This window comes from Macrosteles quadrilineatus, unplaced genomic scaffold (assembly GCF_028750875.1).
Source record: "Macrosteles quadrilineatus isolate MER2022 unplaced genomic scaffold, UCM_ALF_1.0 Scaffold_8__2_contigs__length_117827958, whole genome shotgun sequence".
Classification (NCBI taxonomy): Eukaryota; Metazoa; Arthropoda; class Insecta; order Hemiptera; family Cicadellidae; genus Macrosteles; species Macrosteles quadrilineatus.
This window is the reverse complement of record NW_026542601.1, coordinates 81,128,104-81,149,600: the sequence shown is the minus strand read 5'-3', so window position 1 is coordinate 81,149,600 and position 21,497 is coordinate 81,128,104. Positions and strand designations below refer to the sequence as shown.

General features: G+C 36.2%; 1 protein-coding gene across 4 annotated transcripts in view; it reads right to left on the bottom strand.

Moving 5' to 3' along the window:
• LOC128999918 (heterogeneous nuclear ribonucleoprotein L-like) overlaps positions 1–20,056 on the bottom strand; it is a 207,652-nt gene extending 187,596 nt beyond the window's left edge. For 3 of the 4 annotated variants that reach the window (XM_054426700.1, XM_054426701.1, XM_054426703.1), the window contains exon 1: positions 19,854–20,056. In XM_054426700.1, the coding sequence (XP_054282675.1) occupies positions 19,854–19,940 (87 nt within the window). In that variant the 5' untranslated portion in view covers positions 19,941–20,056. Of the gene's footprint in view, positions 1–15,044; positions 15,302–19,853 lie in introns of those variants that run through there. The other variant, XM_054426702.1, reaches the window with a different exon arrangement.
• Between the last annotated feature and the right edge of the window lie 1,441 nt (positions 20,057–21,497).

The following is a 21,497-nucleotide window of genomic DNA, read 5'->3' as shown; positions in this document are numbered from 1 at the left end:
GCTAAGAAGTCTTGCTCCATTGAAACGAAAACACTTCCGAATCCTTTGAGCTAATTTTTGGCGATGGTCAAAAATGGTCAATTTTGTAAGTTGAGGGACTTTTGCGGACTTTTTCCATCGCGATTACATATTTCCACGCTTTTGTGGCGGGGTTTGTTTACTAATAATGTATCTGTACCTCACCTGAAGACGGGTTCAGTTTCTAAATCCCGAAACATTGTGTTTTTACTAATCCTAGTGGGAAACGTCCGCAATAAATCCAGCATACAATTATGATTTTTTCACCTGAACTGTTAGTTACAAACTTTTCTTTTTGGGTCAGATAAATCAAAAGTTTGGTAATTATGAAATTATGAAGTTACGCAAGGAGCTCCGCATTCTGCAGGTTTGCGTGCGACGCGAGCACCCACTTACATACAATCTGACGCCTCATCTGCGCCCATTTGTCCGTAGCTTGTTTAGTCTTTGGCATTAGCATATTTTGTGGAAACTGTAGGAAATTGTAGCATAATCATACAGAACTTTCTCGCAATGCATACGTCCTAGGTTTTTATTTAGTGGAATTATTTCTATACTTTGAGTAAATTTCGTAGTTTAGAATTCGTGTGGCTTTGGAAGCCAATAAAACAGCAAATATAGTTTAGTTTAATTAAACGTGTACTTTATTTATGATATTTTAGCTTTCAGAGCGCAATGAAAATCCAAGCACACAATTAAGTATTATTGATATAGATTTTGCTAAAACTCGTAGGCTTGTGAGTTCTAGAAATTGTATGGAAAACACTCTCGATTTCACAACCGTATGATTGGGAGCCAAAATTAAATATAAGAAGCGAGGATTGTTTCAAAAACCATAATACACAGCTTTAATATGGCTCAATTTTGCACTCCCCTGTCTTTATCAGTCTGTACTCGGCCAATCGTTTACGCCTCAGTTAAAAAAAAAGAATTAATTGTGCAATTCACTATTTGCAAATAGTTGATCACCGCACGATTCTAACAGCATACCTATAGCAATATACAGCAAGGATGGATCAAACCTAGATTCATCCAAAAGCGGAAAAGGTATTAGTAAGCAACAAGTGAGGAAATGAAAAAGCAAATCAAACAGCGATGGCAATATTACAGGAAGGCATTCATCACCAAACCAACGTGCAGTGTACGAGTTAAACGTCCCGTGAAAACTACCGAAGACATCATAACGGCGGTTGTAGCATTAATATCCGATACAGTATCGACTCGCGTCGCATGTCACGGTGGGCATCGATACATCGATAATGCATAGACACGCGACGATGCTGTCCGTAACGATACTGTGGTAGCGGTAACGATTAAACGTTAAACGATGAAACAACTGTCTCAAAGCGTCGTCGTGCATGCTACGGCAATTTGGCGATAAAATGCCGGCAGACTCAATATACGGCACCGTGACGTTACCGCGGGGATACAAACGATTAAAACTTGAACTGTGATAAACCGTGTAACAACTGTCTCAAAGCGTCGTCGTGCATGCTACGGCAATTTGGCGATAAAATGCCGGCAGACTCAATATACGGCACCGTGACGTTACCGCGGGGATACAAACGATTAAAACTTGAACTGTGATAAACCGTGTAACAACTGTCTCAAGCGTCGTCGTGCATGCTACGGCAATTTGGCGATAAAATGCCGGCAGACTCAATATACGGCACCGTGACGTTACCGCGGGGATACAAACGATTAAAACTTGAACTGTGATAAACCGTGTAACAACTGTCTCAAGCGTCGTCGTGCATGCTACGGCAATTTGGCGATAAAATGCCGGCAGACTCAATATACGGCACCGTGACGTTACCAGGGGATACAAACGATTAAAACTTGAACTGTGATAAACCGTGTAACAACTGTCTCAAAGCGTCGTCGTGCATGCTACGGCAATTTGGCGATAAAATGCCGGCAGACTCAATATACGGCACCGTGACGTTACCGCGGGGATACAAACGATTAAAACTTGAACTGTGATAAACCGTGTAACAACTGTCTCAAAGCGTCGTCGTGCATGCTACGGCACCGTGGCGATAAAATGCCGGCAGACTCAATACAGTATACGGCACCGTGACGTTACCAGGGGATTCAACACCGTGCATGGAGTTATTTGGTAAATATATCTTTGGTACCGTAGCTGTAAACCGTAAGCTACATTGAGCAACTATAATGATACGTTTCATCCTTAGGTAAACTATAAAACTTAAATACTATAAAATAATGTGGAAAGAACTTTCAAAATTAAAAAAATAATCTTCCGCGTACCTATGTTTGCTCTTGGGAATGTTAAATACATTCAAACAAATAATGACTGAATTTCTAACAGTGTTTCAGCGAACATTATGCTCACTAAGCCTCCGTAAACAATACAATTAATCTCTTAGAAACAAGGAATTACAGTTTCCTCATTCGCCGATATATACAGCCAACAAGCCGTGTAAACCTCCGATACGCAGGTACAGAGCCACGCGGCGGCGACTCCCGTCTAAGAATAGCAAAGGTCCGATAGCACATGTAAGCCTATGTACAAACAAGCTATGGCTGGCGCCAAAATTACCGCGTACATTTTTAACGCACACGCGTCTCATCACTAACTGATTAAAGATTTTTGTTTATCTGTAGTCTTACTCGTGGAAGGTCTACACATTTAACAAGTCTGAAACATAAACGGAATCATTTAAAATGATGCAATGCCAATATAGGTCTACTTAGTAAGAGTAAACTTACACCATAGAAACGATGGTGTAGTAATGTGTAGTAATTAGTGGACAATTGTATGGCCCTTTATGAGGACAGGAAAATTTTAAGGTAGGCCTACTGGAATGATTGTGAGAAAGTAGCAACCGAGTAATATAAATTGATAAGAACTCTTCGTTACTTAATTGTCTTACTTAAGAAAGAGTACTTCAGCTATAATGGATTTCAAAAATTATATTTTTGGCCCGATAAAAACTAAATCTAAACGGCCAATAATGCAATGCAAAACACTGTGGTTTATGAAGTCGTCAATCTATTGGTAATCGCTTTACTTACTTCGGCGGGATCAAGATCACGGATTTTTTATCCGACATTATTTAAAACAAGAAGTTTTTTGCTTGAATTAGGCCTACAGAACTTGATTTAAAATAATGTAAAACTGTTTGAATTACAGTCTGAATTTTCAGAATAAACAGGTCGGATGCAGGATGCAGGGGCGTTTCAACCGAGATAACTTAGTGCCATCTGCCACTTTTGAAGTTTCACTCGCCAAGCGCAAAGAAGAGCCAAGTGTGTACAGAGTTTCAAAGTGCGGGTCCAGATGTCGTTTCTGCACGGGCTACCCCGAACTAACTTCAACAAGATTACCATGCGCCCCTGTTATTGTTTACCTCCCTTCCGACTTCTGCAAGATAGGTATCCTGCATTTCCAAACTCACTCAAGTCAAACAAAGGTGTATAACGCGGGAGTTAGTGACACCTAAGTAATTGATTGAAACTTAACTAATCAACTAAAACATTTTAAATTGTGAGTTTCACTATTCAGGGAATTTTGATATGTTTAAGATATACACCATCGATCTCTTCCAGCCGTGAATTATTTAATACATGCCTGAAGTGCTCAGACATCTTTAACGACGGTATCTATAACTGTATTTATAAACTACATTCGACAATCTCTTTTTAGTTAATTAGTCTGACAGCATATTCTTTTTTGGAAGTGGTGGGCCTTATTAATAACAAATTAAGCATTGCAAAACAGTTTCTACACCCAGAGGAAGCAACCACAACTGTTTTAAAACCCCCTTTAAAATAACCAGTACTGTATAATGGCGAATGCTATCCCGCATCTCCTAGCTTGTATTATGCTTGTTCCCGAACAACGGGTTAACTCATGGTAGCTCTCGCCAACACCTCATACTTCATACTAATATTATAAAGCTGAAAGTTTGCGTGTTAGTTTATTTGTTTGTTTGGGACTTCACACACTAACTGGTCGGATTGGGCATGGTGATAGCTCATATTCCCGATTAACATTTAGGCAGCTCTGCTTATATCAACAATTCTTTTGGCCTCCATCCCAGTGGCTCTGGAGATTCCCAGGTTTACCTTATGGGTATTCATATTTTAAAAAGGATCAACTATTCTTGAATGGGTTATATGATGTTCGAAAGCGTTAAAAAGGGTTCAAGGTTCAACAACATAGTAAAAAAACTATTTTTCCCATTGCGAAGAACGAGTACAGCAGCTTAACCTGTAAAGTCCCACACAAAACTTACAACCACTATAAAATAAAAACAACGAAAACCAAACACACAGGGTGACTCCAGCCGTTGTGGAGGAAGACGTCACCTATTAGTTAATGGATGTAGTTTTAAGTCAACTAATCCACGATGACAGCCGAGCGCGGGCCAATGACAAACGATGTTGAGGATCAATATGGCGGAGACATCCAAGACGTTGCGTTGATTTCGTCTCAGATGGATTGCCGCTGTCCGCTCCCGGACGATATTTCACAACACCAAACTGTCAAGACAGCTGATGGGAGGGACAACTTGATGTGTCACTGCAGAGTCAATTAACAACTTCTTAATCTCTGATTTTCAGATTTTGGAAGTACAGTAAGATCAAATTATTCAGCAACAAAACAAAAGTCACCACGCAATTTGTGGTCAACTTGTACCCCTTACTGTTTGCCATTTACTGTAGTATCCACCTCATGATGAACGAAACAGCAAATTGTAGTTAAATGCTAACTTTTATAAAACTGGCTCTTTCTACTTAAAGATGTTGTGGTCCAATAACACGTGTCTTTTAGGACGTCCAATGTAGTCTTTCTCAGTCTTTGAGTGGAAAAATAACTTACATGAACACTTTCTACTTTATCCCATCATGCAGAGGAGTAGTGGTCAGTTATAAAATTCCTGGTTTCCGACTACTTTTACTCCGACTGAGTACTCGGAAAATAGTAATAGAATTTAGAGTACTCATCTACTTTTACCACACAGTCCATTTTATAGAACATCCAAGAACGATTTTTAAGTATTTTTTTGTGTCCCCATGTTTTCGAATTCAATTATATTAACTTTGTTGTTGTTTCCTGTGTTCTTGAGTAGGCAAGATGTTAGTGTCAACTAGAGTGTTAGCGATAGCTTAAGAAGACCACTGAAGATGCCAAAGAAGCTGGTGAAATGCAGGGTGACACAAAAATCCTATTCAAGAGCACAGGCAACAACAGCAACATGGGTAATCAAATATAAATATTTTTTGCAGACGATGATTACTTATACACAAAGATAATTACTTGGACAGCTTTAACAATCACTGAAAATGTAGTCTAATGTCAAGCTTGGTCAAATGTTATGAGTAATGGTACGGATTTGATGAAAGCGAGACTTTGCTTCGTACATTGGCTTAAGGTAAGATCTTGGGAAGTTTCACCTGAAGTCTTTGCTTTAGTCACAGCTTGAGAATCTTCTTCAGCAAAATATATAAAGTGGTCAGAATAGTCCTTACACCCAGTCCTTCGGACCACTGCAAACATTGATTCTCACAAGATCCTAACTTTCAAATCAATGCACATTCAGCTGACCATGGAAAACACTCTACAAAATCACTGCCACTTACAGCACATCAGAAAGTAGAACAATTATCAACCAACCACAGCACAGACACAATATTCCTACATTACTGATTTTCTATTTTCTCAAGTACTTCTACATCCCAAAATAAAGGAAACCCAGAGAAACGCACACCTAAAAGCAAAACATACTAGAAAAGTAAAAAAACTAATTCAACAACGTGTGCCATACTCTATAGAATTGATGGGTGTACTGTAACACTTTGCATGTACTGCTGTATGCTGTCAGAAGCCTGTCATAAGAAAAGACATTCGCTAAACTTCATCAACATTGAGATGAGGCGAAGGCACAAGATAACAGTTGTGGATTGAGATTGGGCTTTAAAAATATGTGAATTTATGAGTGGAAGATGTGAATTTTTGGGTGTTAAAAAAAGATTAATTACTTATTGGTAGTCTAGTAGGCTATGAAAATTCCAAATGAATGAGATAGATTCAATTCCAACAACGCATATATGTGGCTTGAAATATCCTAAACCTTTCAGGTGCATACATATGAATATTATCCCAATCAATTCTGGTTCTTGCAAGGATAAGGCTGCTAAATAAACAATCAGGAGACTTGCATTTACAAATGTAAGTTTCATATAACGGCGCTTCTCTAAGAAAATTTTAGGATTCAAAGGGGGGTGTGGAGCAAAAAAGGTTCAGAATCCTATAATTTTAATCCCAAGTCATATGTTATGCATAAAGTAGGCTATTAAGTGGATACGATCTTGTTCAAAGTTTACACAAGTTTGGGGTTATTAGAGTTAAATTACATTGAGATTGCCATCCCACATGGTTTCAGGAATGCTAGCCAACAATTGTAAAGAAACGATCATGGAAAACATTCTTAAAAAATTAAGTGGGAACAAACTAAGCTCACCGGTACACACAAAAGTAAAATTTTTATTTTTTAACTGTTGCCACACCTTAACTAATGAACTAGCTAGCAGTAAGTTAATTGTAGGATACACAACTAAAACTTTATTTCAAAAATGTTAATTAGTTAATTCTTTCTCTAGTATAGGCCTATAACCTAGAAACATTGGTTAGACACCCTACAGAAACTTTTAGTTTAATGCATGACCAATCTATCTATTATATTATTAAAGTGATACAATCAATTTTTATGTAAACGGTTAAGACCATTTAACAAATAAAAATATAGGCATATGGCATATCAAAATGAAGCTTAGAGTGTGTAGATTTGCCGAAAAGTATTGATATGGACGAACTGCCTAAGAGCTCTGCCCCACAGACTGATTTCCTAAGGGCTACGCCTTGCATGTTTTGGAAGGTAACGTTATTCGATTAATTTAGTGAACAACAGCTGGTCAATGCAATTGACATTATAGTTTGTTTGTTTACGTTTTTGTTGGCTTATTTTATTATTTACTTTTATGTTCTTAAAAGAGGTGCGGTGAATGTGCAGTGAAGCTATTTCTAGCTTTGTTTGATACAAGTGAGTGATTAAAGGTGTTTGAAACACGATGAATATGAGATTAACAAACCATGTATGTTGTTCGTTCTAAGAGGTTTTCACCGATCTTTAACAGGTCGCAATTTCATTGAAGAGTATTATAAAGACATCGTGAAAAAAAACGGCGAGTTCAGGTACAACCTTACCCACCTCGCCGAGTCGGCCACCTTAGGACCTAAGGTATGAAGGTTCCACTGCTTTTAGTTTGAACTTGGCCCCTTTAAATTAAATATAAAGTCAAAGTTGATTAAATTAATTTAATGGTGGCTTCTGTACACCCGTGGATTCGCGGGTAGAACCTCTTGTTATATTATTAAAGTGATACAATGAAATTTTATGTAAACGGTTAAGGTCATTTACCAAATAAAAACATAAGACATATGGCACATCAAGATGATGCAAAGAGTGTGTAGATTTGCCAAAAAGTATTGATATGGACGAATTTCCTAAGGGCTCTGCCCCACAGGCTGATTTCCAAAGGGCTACGCCTGGCATGCTTCCAATGTTTAAATGATTTAATTTAATTTAATTAATGAAACAGCTAACAGCTTAGTCAGTACAATGAACTGGTGTTTGTTTATTTACTCAAAAAATATGATTGTGGCGCTTTATGTAGATTGAGGAGGGTTATGTTTGGTTTTAAAGTGAGGTTGTATACGTTTTGTAAAGTATCGCTCAAAGTTTCATGTTTTAAATTACCGGTATATAGTAAGCTACATGTGAAGAAGCTTAACTAAAATTGAAGAATTATAATAAAACATGTCATTCATAAAGCATCAATATGAAGCAATTGATGCTATTGCTACACTTAGGTGTGTTGTCATATTCTTATGGATCTATTAACATCAAAAGGAGGGGTTTGAAAGTAAGTAGGTTTACGCTTTTAAATCAGTTTATATTTTCAAACTTAATCATAGAGTTGCTGTATTTTAAAACACACATCAGCACCACTTTAATAGCTCTCTAGGTCACATTTTCTTCCCGTTGCAAAGCACGGGTATAGCAGCTTGTGACACAATTAGTATTATTAACTGTAGGATTTGTTTAAAGAAGAATGCAGGCTAAATATTCATTTAGGAAAAAAAATACTTAATATCAGATTATTTATACAACCAGCCAAGTTTGACAACTAAAAAGATAAAAGAAGTTTAAAAGGTGGTGTAACCTGGAAGGCCAATTTGATTTAGAAAGAAAGCATTTATAAGTAGGCTATTTAGTATTCAACATCCAATTCAACTCTAATCTTTCACATCTACTATAATGTTCATGTTTAGATGATGGTTGACCAAGTAATTCTTAATATTATAATAAAGGTACCGGTACGCAAGATAATAATTTATAAATAAAAAACTTTTTTAAAACAAAACGTTTTTAAATGCACTAAAAAGTAGAAAATAATTTATAAATATGTGGAGAGGATAAATACTTGTAAGATTTAAAACGAAAAACGTGGGGTGCATGCAATAGATGATTTACAATTACCTTCACCTATTGAACTAATGTATTATTATCAATTGCATGCACCCCACGTTTTTCGTTTTAAATCTTACAAATATTTATCCTCTCCACATATTTATAAATTATTTTCTACTTTTTAGTGCATTTAAAAACGTTTTGTTTTAAAAAAGTTTTTTATTTATAAATTATTTTCTACTTTTTAGTATTTAATGTGTTTGGATGTTAAATCTATTTCATGCATCTATATCAGATTAGGACAGAGGCATGTGGGAAATCTAAGGTTTATTTGAGTTTCTTTTTTTATATAATTATGTATTAGATTGAATGTATGGCCTACCTACTAACTATAAATATATCAACCTATTTAATTTATTGTTAACTTTATAGAATACTTAATAAATAACAAATGAAATTATTAACAAACACCTTTATATATGCAATCAGATTGTTTATCTTTATTTTGAAATGTTTGTTTGTATAAAGAATCTTTTGGGAGCAGAACCTGTACCTCTTAACCTCTGCTTTTTGAACTGTCAAATTTAAGTATTTACAGCTGACTTTAATTTAATTGATATATTTACATTCTTTCAAAATGTAAACATAAAAAAATTGGAAGCCAGTGGGGCGTAGCCCAAAGGAAATGTGAAAATTAAATGCTATAATATTGCATTGTCATCCACTTGTGAGCTATGTTTCAAATTTAAAGTCATCGGGCTAATCGGGAACTTCGTTTAAAATTGATATCAAAATTTGTAGGAAAGTGAGCTAATAAAAACAAGCTCATTGGGGCGTAGCCCAAGGGAAATATGAAAATTAAATGATATAATATTGCATTGTTATCCATTTGTGAGCTATGTTTCAAGTTTCAAGTCTCTAGCTCATCGGGAAGTATCAAAATTTTCAAGAAAGCGAGTTAATAAAAACAAGCCCGTGGGGCGTAGCCCAAGGGAAATATGAAAATTAAATGATATAATATTGCATTGTCTTCCATTTGTGAGCTATGTTTCAAGTTTCAAGTCTCTAGCTCATCGGGAAGTTAGTATAAAATTGATTGCAAAATTTGTACCGGACAAGAAAGCGAGCTAATAAAAACGTTTTAAAAAACAGTTGACTTATTCTCCATAAGAATAACATGGGAATTTTAAATTCACAATTTTTTGTTATTTTCTCCGTAACCATTAGGCACGACACAATAACGCTTCAATATACTAAATTATTTGTTTTTTAAGCTCTACAAAAATATGGTTTTTGCTAAATATTTATTTTTTACAAAATGTTAAATTTTGTGTTTTTAGGGTCAAAAATGGATAAAAAAAACTATTTTTACCCCATAGAACCCCATAAACCCCCGTTCCCATAGGCCGATCATACTGGAATTTGAACGGATGGTGTTTTTGGCCTCTAGGGACCTCAAAACAAAAAAGTAAATCGGTCCGGGTTCAGGCCTTTCCATGAGTACTACGGTAATAGCTTATCCCTATATGTGGGAAATTCGCTAAAACCCAAAACATCAAAGTAAAATTAGGCCTACATGTATAAGTTTTAAAAAAATTGGTCTACTACTCCAGACAACTTAACAGTTAGCAAATCAAATTAGGTATGCATTCTCCAAAGGCCAATTACTGGCTATCAACTTAATCTATTAAACTGACTTCAAACCACCAAGCTCAAAATTCTTGGCATGCGTATTCAATTACCAAACTAAATGCCTCTCCTTCATGTAATACCAGACAGCCAATTGAGCATACAAAGGCTTAATTATACATCCGACTGACACTAATGATTATATATTGGTAAACATCTGTATGACAAGAATAGACCACACTAACTTGTGTCTTTCATCATTTTTTGTTGCGATTCAAAATAGACAAATTAAACGTTGTTTTGCTCTACATTTTACGGTCGTGTTGAAACAGAATTTAGACAGCAACATTTTTGTATGTTAGCTAATATTGAACAATAGATGTGGAAACGTGACGAATAATCACGAAGATAATCACAATTCTTGCAAATTAAAGAATCAGAATGTGCAAATATGGTCATGTTGGACGCTGTCTGTCAGGCAGGAAAAAATATAGGCCTATAAGTGCTACAGCCAGTGTGGAATGAACTGCGGAATCAATCACCATGTAAAAAAATGTGCATGAAATGTTCCTCCGACAGCTAAGCCTATCTATATATATAAAGCTCAAATACCACTGACTCATTCATTCACTCACTCACTCATCACAACATCTCAGAAACCATAAGACCTAGGAACCTGAAACTTGGCAGGCATCTTCCTTTTGGGTAGTAGACGCTCACTAAGAAAGGATTTTACCCTCCGACCTCTGGGCTCCGCCCCAGTGGCTCTGGAGTTTCCCATGTTAACCTTATGAGTACTCATATTTAAATGGAATTAATGAATCTCAGCAGCTGTTTCAATTAAACAAGTTGGTTCTGTTCTATGATGTTCAATAGCATTAAAGTTACAAGGATTACCAACACAGGGTGCAGCACTATTATTTCTTTTACATTTATGACAACAGCTAATTTGCAACCAAAAGGTGAGTGAGCGTAGCGAACGAACTTCAACCTGGAGGCAAGTTAGCGTAGCGAACGAGCTAACCTGAAGGCAAGTGAGCGCAGCGAACGAGCTCTAACCTAAAAGTGAGTGAGCGTAGCGAACAAACTTCAACCAGGACGTCAGGACGTGATTGAGCCATGCGAACAAGATCATCTTGAAAATTAAGTTAAGTTAAACGGGGCAAAGCCCGTGGGTTACAGCTAGTTTTTCTATAACAGACAGTTAATCCTGTTTTGAAGTGAATTTTAGGGTTAGGTAGCCTACCACTAAATGCTCTCCAGGAAAATTGTTTTGTTCGTGTAGGTTACACAAGTTTCTTACAATACGATGTCCAATTTTAATAAGTGTCGGTGGTTTCGGACTCCATTCAACGCAACATAGAAAGAAACTTTATCGTTTTTTGTCATGGGAAAAAAGATATAATATCATGAACACCATTTTTCACTAGCAGTAACTTCACAACATTTTCAGACGTCAATTTTACTCACTAATTCGTCATCCAACAATTCCATAACAAAGACTGACTTGCTTCTTTGCTAACCGAGTAAGCAGGCATACCAGTGGTGTATTTCCTGCAACTTGCACTGTGACCACCAACAAAATATTTGACTCAGATTAACCACACGCCAAAAATCTCAATCTGATTCTGAATCTGAATCGGCGTGCACTCTGGACATACCGTCAGTCTATTTCAATGTGACCAGCTTTTGCATAACTTATGCGATAGCAGTCTATCGGTATAAACCGGCTGTCACATATTTGCGTCGCTGGTCCTATTATGTTAGTCCCCCAACTTATTCAAGTTTATCCCGCCCCTCATCTTCAAGCCAAAATCATCAAAATCGAATACAAATTATCCAAGTTACGGGTTTATGGACGAATGCGTTAAAATTTTACAAATAGCCTAGTGTTTTTGGCCTCTAGGGACATCAAAATTAAAAAGTAGGCCCTATATCTGTCCTGGGTCTAGGTCTTACTGTGCCACTTACAGTAACAGCTACTTCCCTATTAGGAAATTTGCTAAAGCCAAGGCTCATTAGGCCTACCAATGGACCATCAATTTCATATGATTTCATATGATGCCTACTTAGAAAGGGACCTTAGGCTCTGTGAAGTTCTTTATTCCACGAGATTTTTACATTGTTTAAGCTGCTAATTTATTTAATCTACAGTCAACATGATTTTACTTGATTTTTTGCATCGGTTTCAAATCTAGTACAACAGCCTAATTAGTTAATGTCAAGAATCAAATTCTTACGAACATAAATTTTGTTGTTGTTTACTTTTTCGATCATTTAGTTTGGCCACTAAATAAACTGTCAGCCCGTAGAACATGATTTCATATGATAGGCTCTATGCTACAGCAACAACCAAATTTCAAACCAATGTATATGCACAGGAACGTCGTTAATGGACAACAGGAGCAAAGCTATGACAGCGTGAGTTGAGCATAGGCCTAGCTATTTTTAAAATTTTAACCCATTTTCTAGCTTTCTGCTGCTGTTGCTCGGGAAGTGTTGCTGCTGTTGTCAGTGTAGCTAGCAAAACTTTTAAACGCTCCCGGACAGGCGGCGCACACATTCTCGGCAGCAGTTGCTGTTGTGTTCTTTCGTTCAGTAGGTAGGATTTTTCTTAACACGTAGGCCTGTACTTATGCATTATGTCTGAGGATGAATGCACTGCTTCAAAGCAAAAGTATCCTTCATTATGGAACATGCGACACATACATTACATGTGTTAGCCCTACATACAACGCAAGTTGGTAAGACGCCAAAAACAACAACAATCTGAAGATTTAAAAAAGTGTTCCGCTTGTGTCACTGCTGCCCCCACTCTCCTGTCGCTCACGTAGAAAACGGCCTAACATAACCTAAAATAGGTAACTAAGCTGCAGGAGCGGCAAAGCCCATCTTTGGCAGACTGATTTTTTTTAAAGGTTGTCAAACACTGTTAGCATGTTATCTGTCCGTCCACCCGGACCTTATGAGATTGGATCGCATCCAAGGGTTGAGCTGGTTCAGTACAAGCGTTAACTGTACGTATTGAAAAAATCCGGGGTTGAATCTAGAAGGCCAACCCAAAGTATACCTAACATTATGTCCTAAATGTGTATTTATCTTTAGCCTAAGTTAATCTTGAGGATAGAAATCACTTTCTCACAATAAGTACATAGACAATAAATTATAAACGTGGGTGGACCTCAAATATTATAATTACTGGGTCTGAAAAAGGGGTGCTCAAAACGCCGCTACAACCCATTGACACCACTTTAACGGCAAAAGTTGAAAATAAGTTCAATTTGAATTAAACTGCAGATAACATTAAGTATTTTACTTATTCCACAGATTGAAAGTAAATAGGCCATAGTCAACGGAAGTCAATGAGTTTGAAATAAATGTTCTCATTAAGTTACTTACAATAGGTATGCTAACTTACTTACGTTGGGCCCTTACAGTTTTATTTACAACCAACGTAACTTAAGTTCTTAATAGTAAGTTAAAGAACCATCCGACAACTCACACTGTAAGTTACATTTAATTTAACTTAAATATGTGTAAGCTAAGCTAGCCTATTATTTATTGCAATAGTTAAAAGGTAGCGAGTCGTGTCAGACTGTGTTATTAAATCATAAGGCCTAAACCTGTCAATTAAGTTATTAACCAAGACAAAATAATAATGCATTTCATGTTTAAAATATATCTAGGTTTAGGCCTACAGTTTATACAGGTCAACACCATTGTTTAAAAGGCCTCTAACAACCTCAGTTAGGCCTAATTATGTAAACCTGTCGGGTACAGTTTCTTAAGGGCGCGCTTTACCCCTGACGCGCAACCGAATGCAAGGGTTTGTAAGATTTCTGTTTTCACCTGCTACATTAAAGGTAGAATCAAAGTTAAGGTCTCATATTAAAGAGGATGAAATTTTCTATTAGTTATTTGTTTCTATATTTCAATTATTTTAAATATAGGCCTACACCTTATAAACTTGAGTTGTAATACAAGAAAAAAGGGTCTTTTCAACTAGCCTTTAGCCTACTTATAAAAAAAACGTTTTTCGAACATTTGAAAAACGCAGAACTATAGATTGGTCTTTGTACTACTATAAGCCGTTTAGAGTGTGTAGCTATTTGTTAATTCTAAAACAGTAATCTTGGAAACGTCTGCAAGCGCTTCTTGCAGCGCTGTCCAATGGTGAAAAATAGCTACTGAAGCCCGAGCTGAGGTTTCCGAGCTGAGGTAAAGCGCATCCTTAACTGGGCTACGCTAAAATCGATTGAGACTATCGATCCGTTTTGTAAACTTTCATGTGATTTTTTGACCATCAGCAAGTTTGGTTGGTTAGGTTAGGTTATGATAGTTTAATTTTAAAATAGATATATTTTAAAATGTCGATTACTGTAGGCCTAATCAATATTTTCAATTCGATAACTTAGTTTCAATCGATATTAGCATAACTTAAGTTAGCCCAGTTAATAATCTGTACCCCTGTGTAAATACTGTAGTCTACATTTGAAACTGAGCAATAGGCTGACATTCTCTATGGTAATCCATGTTAACGTGTTAGGCCTACGGAAAAAATAGCCTTTGGCAACATGTTAGTTAGGTTAAGCGAAGTACCTACCCATGTTACACAACGATTTTGTGTTTACTTACTAGAGTGGATGTAAAAGGCAATTTGATTTAGTGGCCGACATTCATTTTTAGAGTCTCTTTTTCATGCATTCTTAAGAATATAGATACAATGTAACCACATTAACATTTAATTCAACAAGGCCTAGAACTTTAAAATGTGATTGAAGGCGGGAGACCGGGGGCTAGGCATAGTTTGCAAACTTGGCCAAGTTCAACTTCAAACATGAAATGCACACATATTAACAGTTTAAACCAAGACTTAATATAGAGATAATAACTCACCCTGCTTGAATCTAACTCAGTTCGAGGTCTCTTAGCCATGCCTTCGCCGTTGTACGCCATGACGACCTAAACACAAACGAGACACCGACAAGAGGACTGCGATTAAGACTATGGCGATGCAACCAGTGAGAGAATGAAGCTTACGGGTAGCAGGGCAGCCAACAACACAAATAGCAGAGAAAATTCACGCATGTGCAGTGGCAAAGAGCAGTTCGAGCGATCTCAACCTGTGTTTTATACTATATAAAGTTGAATTAGTCGTTTGGTTTTTGACCGTTTTATTCAAAATTACTGAGATCAATTGTATGTATGGATGGTACTGAATGATTCTGTTTTACTGATTTACATTTGAAATACAACATATGATATAACAATAAAATAAATAAATAGAATTACAGCACATGTTGCAGGGAAAAGAGATGTAAGTAAAACAAATAGCAAAGAGCATTTAATATAGAATATTGAAGTTTACCGAAGTTTACTGAACAGATACTTCTTTTATATTTTGAAATATATTATGTGAAATAAGTGGCTTCTACACCTTTTCCAATTTTATTTTAGAAACAGTTATGTTTATTTGAGAACATATAAATTGTATTTGAGATTAGTCAGATATATTTTAGAAACATCAAATGAGGTTGAAAACAGCATAGACAAAAAGAATTTTGTCTATGAAAACAGTCAGTTGTTTTTTACAAGGCATCGAATTAATTTAAGAACAGTAAATTGTATTTAGGAAATGTTTAAATGTATTTGAAAAATCAAGCTGATTAATGGGTACACTTCCATATCTGTTGGCACAAACTTGTTTAATTCGATATATCGTTTGGTTAGTTAGGTTAACCTTACCTAACTAACCAAACTAAATATGGATCGATATTTTAATTTGGTTGTTTGAGCCAACAGTGGAAGTGTACCCACATTTTGATATTTTTCTTAAATACAATTAATGGTTCTCAAATACAATTAATAACTTCTCAAATAAATTTGGGGAAGGTGTAGAAGAGATAGAACATATACTTCCACTTTTTGTAAAAGTAATACGTTTTTAACAATTGTAGTCTAGTTTTATTCTCATGTAATATTGGATTGTGTAAACAAGTGTTTCAAAAACTTCAACACATTCTAAAATCGATCAAGGAGTGTTGCCTTGCATCGATACTGCATGGAAATGCAAAATGAGTTTAAAATTCACCTCTGATTTTCCTACGTTTTGTAGAAAAATCTACTTTACAATCCATTTACATCCATACCATACATTTACTCATATTTTGCTTATGAAATTACAATAAAAGTAATTGCGTGATCATAAACATCGACCTTAATACTCGTAACTTAATAGTCCTTCCTTATACTTGGCACTAATTATAGCCTACTTGTCGATTGGCTTGTACCATCTTGTACACAATTAAAATGGGGTTGACCGAATATTATGAGTAGAAGAAAGAGGACTAGTATTGAACAATTCGGTAGGCACGAGGTTGGTCTGTTAGACCCATAGAGCTGGTTAGACCTCTGATGTGTGGGACATTATGATAATAGACTATGGCAATTACAATTATATTAGCTGTGAATTTTTAAATAGTTGGTTCTTATTTCAACGTACCGGTAACTACTTAAAAAGGGGACACAATATACTTAGCAGTTTTTTTTATATTTTCGTTCGTAAAATTTCAGCGAGTAATGTACAACACAGGGGTTTTCTAAACTTAGCCATCTTCACCTATGGGGAGCTTAGGAGCTTTGACAGGCACTTCACTTACGTACTCGAATGTTAGGTATTACGAGTTAGCACAGTGACGTAGCCAGGTGGAGGTCCTGGGGGTCCGGACCCCCCCCCCCCTTCCGGTCCTAAAAATAATATTTTTTTGTAAAATTAAACGTAAAATTATACAAATAATGATATAAGTTATATAATAATACTGTATTGACGTTGGGGTTGTTTATTTTCAATGCCAGGAGAGGGGGATATATATTTTCAAAAATGTTCCCTGACCTCCCTTCTACCAGACCGGGTGGTTGGTCGACCCCCCCATTTTGAAATCCTGACTACGTCACTGGTTAGCACTTAGCAACCTTTCAAAGCTGGTGATGATGAGGGTGTAAAAGGTTGATTGAGGAAGTCAAAAGTTGTTGTATGTAGTTGGTAGCTTAAATACAGAGCACCCTGTAGGCCTACATTTGTATATCTGCTCTTGGTCAGTGGTCTAGGAATGGAGAAAATATGTCACCTGTATGGCCCCCCTTTCAGTAGCTTCTAGGCTAGATTTGTAGTAGTCAGGGGCTGACAATGGGGGTGAATGCGCGTAGGTTAGAACAGGACGGACTACACAAGGAAGACGAGTATAGTCTGGTAGTGACAGAAGTGAAATAGAGACTACTATTGAGGATACGGATGGCATTGGCAAGGAGGCAAGGAAGGAGGTAGTTTGTGGAATATTTCTTCGTGTTTCGGATTGGAGACGGGAGAGTTTAGAGTAGTTTTGGGGTGGTGTGCAGCTGCCCACTCTTTGTGTTATTGGACGACTCTGCTAAAGCCACATTTTTAGGATCACGAAATTTCCCAAAAAATGTACAATATTGTTTTTGGTTTTCTAAAAAAATACAAACAAAGATCCCAATAATTATTAACCTCCAAATAAGCCTTAAAACTAGTACTGCGTGTTAACTGTTGACAGCAAAGCTGAAACTTTCTATTACTGTTGAGCGATTTTATAGAAAATGCTCCAAATCAAAAGAGGCCCTAACCTAAATGTTTATATCATGTTGAAATCCACAAAATTAAAGATAATTTGATTGAACTCGGTTTTATTGGGTTTTTTCTGTAGCCTATGTTAAGAATACGAAATTCAAATACAGATTAATCAATTTTAAGAAACAACAATACCGGCTTAGTTTGTGAGAGATAAAATTTAATTTACGAATTACCAGTTCAGAGGAAGTTTTAAGAGACAGAAGGAGTTCGAGTGATCTGGAGTCGTTACAACAATTACCAAGTTACTGTTTTGTCGAAACTTTGAATCGTTAATTTGCTATTTCGATTATTGAATCAAAGATCTCAACGCTCCGACAGATAGTACCTCCACTTCAAGGGAAAATTCGGCAAAGGGAACAGCGCAGTTTCCCCCACCTCAATCCAACAAATCGGAGTCCTTTAATCGAAATCTATTGCTACCACATTTAAAAATACAAAACGACCCATAGACAGTTTTGCCAATTTTCGCATGAACATGGTTGAGTAGGAAATTTACTCGTAACGAATGCTTAGTATCGATGTATCTTTAGCATTAAATTTGCACCTAATGCATTCATTATGCATGCATTAGGTGAAGGAAAAATCTTGTATACAAAAAAAATTAAGCTACAATACCGGTATTTAAAAATTGTCTTGTTTAATGTTAAAAAAATATCTAAGTCTATATAGTGCTTTAATAGCGGACAAAACGTAACTTTTCTTTCGAAAACTTTTTACAAAATTTGAATAGATTAGAAGCTTCCTTGTGTCAGGTGCACTATGAAAATGACTTAGGCCTAAATAATATTAGGCTTAATAATTAACTAGTAGGCCTAAACACGTTGCTCGAAATCAAGTAAAGTAGTTAGGCCTATTTAAAAACAAACAAAAGTCATCATAGTTTCCAATGAGTTTAAAAGATTTTGAATTGAAAAATAAATAACAGCAATTAAATTATACAGCTGATCAAAATGTAAACAATTATGTTCTTCATAAGGATAACATGGGAAATTTAACAGCCACTGGGGAAGGAACATAATGTAAGGTCAGTTTGCAAATCTACGCGACACGCTCCAATGAGACGTTAATGGATAAAATCGGTTAAGAAATGGCGGAGGAGTTCAACCGACAAAGTTTCATGTAGCGTATTAATTACGGTATATAGATTAGGTTTGCTGCTACAGTGAAGGAACAAGTTTGTTTGTAAAATGTTAAAGGCAGAGGATACACGTCCAGTTACCGGGTGTGGATTAGGCGTCCGGCAGTTTCTGTCATAACCTAACCTAACTATACAAACTTGCTGACAATGAAAAAAAAATCGAATGAAGGTTAAATTCTGTTCATAAAATAAAATTATAAATGCCTCAGATTCTAACAAAAGTTGTACAGTTAAGAAAAAATGGCATTCTAAGCAAACCCTTTGACAAAAAGTAAGTGCCATCGAAGGGATTCGATCTTGATACCTCTTGTATCTCAGCCGAGTACATCCACACCACGGACCTTGATGGTTACACATCGTATCGTTGTGGTAATGGTGTTCCGGGGCCTCACAACCCGGTGACGTCACTGCCGGACGCCTAATCCACTTTCGGTTACCGGACACGTACCCTTTGCGAATGTTAAAAGTATAGTAGGCTATAAAATTATTAAACTTATTGATCAAAATATATCTGTAAACAAACTAGCCTACAACAGTATACTCTTTCTCTATAAGAATAACATGGTATTTTTAAATGTTACTGTTTTGGGGAATTTCTCCTGGATTGGGCAATACTTTCGTACAATAATACATGCATACGATAGTTTACACAAAAGTTTTTATTTCAACTTAGGTTGGTTAACGAGTTTGCCAATTTGATAGAAAAATAATTATTGGTATAAGCCCATTTTGCCGTTGATGTAATTCAACAATGTCCATTTTCATAAAGTGGCCACAACATTGATATGGGAATGGGTGTCTACAAATGCCATAGTCAAAGCCCACAGTTATTCGGAAAGGTATACTGTTGTCTGATGCATTTTTAAGAAATTCCAAAATAAATTAAAATACTTGCTACCAAAGTTTCGACACTTACCTGAGTCGAGCATTTCCACAGCTTGCTTATGAACACCGGCGGTTTGTAAGAAGGCTCTCTCCAATTGGGAGTGTCCACAAATTCCATCCTCGACGCGACGCGGACGCGAACAATTTTAAGCTACGTTGTAATTTTACCGATTTTGAAATATGTGATGAGAAAAAAGTGTTAGTTTATGAGCCTGATATGTTTACGTGTTTAACTTTCTGTACCGAATCAATGAATAACCATGGCAACGAGATGGTGGATGTAAAACAAACATGAACATATGGTAAACAAGAGTTTCTCGGAAACTGATGAATTTGGATAGGTGAAGAGGAAAATGAAAATTGCATTAGGTAAGAAAGAAAAACGCAAGTTGCATTATTATGTTAAGTATACTATAACCAATGTGTGTTATTAGTTATATCAATAATCAATCAATTATTTAAGATGGGGACGCCACTGAGCGTATTTAACCCAAATATGAGTGAAGGATGAGTGAATTTTCTTAAATTGGTTGTTGATACTGAACAATATTTATTTACTTGATGCTTATCGTAGTTGTCAGCTAACATGTTTCAATTTTTTATTATCAATATATCGGATGGAAAAATATTGATAATCGAAAAGAAATCATCGATAATAATGAATGTTCCCTTTAACAGGAATGTACCGTTCTGTTATAGAGATATTTTTGTTACATAGCATTCTCAATTATTGTACAATGATATTCAACGAATGCAAAACTTACGAGTTGTTTTTTATAATACTTTGGCTTCTTAAAGGGAATCAGTATGTTTATTTCGAGGTTGGTAATGCCTCCTTTGCCCTGGTGGCAAGAGTGAGTAAACTTCCCAATCCAATTTGTTACTAGTGCTCGTTCGGTTTTGCAATACATATTTATATATGGAAATGTTGTTTTTGTACAATACCAATGCATGACGTGTTTTGAAACTCGAAAATCGTTTGCATATTACGCCAAAACATGGCTTGATACATTTACATTCTGATCACCTTCCAAAAACCTCTACAAAATATTACGGCATGGACTTTAAGAGAATAGGGCTAACTTAAACAAAATAATGTATTTCTGTTTATGATTTTGAGTCAGAACCTTTTTAGAGCCTACTTTAGAAGCAGGGATCGCAAATACAATTCAACCATTTAAACACTGAAGAACTGTACAGGTCAAAGGTCAAAGTGAGTGCCTCAGAAATAGTTAATCGAACAAACTTGACGTTCTCGCACTCAAACAACTTCAACTCTACATTGAAGACGTTGAGGGAAATTAATACAAAAGGCGAAATCCACAGAAATAGATTGATGAGGGTGTTAGCAGGCTGTTCTATAAGGATTGGAAATCTACTGACATAAGGGATACTCCCTTAGTAGATTTCAAATCCTTATTGTTGTTGTTTTGTTTTATCTATGTTGTTAGATACTGGGAGTAGGGTGTGTTGACATACGTTTTAATGGACATCGGTTGGTTTCAGATACGGTGTTCCCGAATTTTGAAAATCGTGCGTTTGTATTGACAACTTCAATAGTCATGCGAAAACGCTTAATTACTCTATTTGATGGGGGTGCTGAGATCAACCTAATTTTTGTTTAAAATTCCACAGATCTATTTTGTTTTCACCATATAGTCTTCGTGGGTTGGAC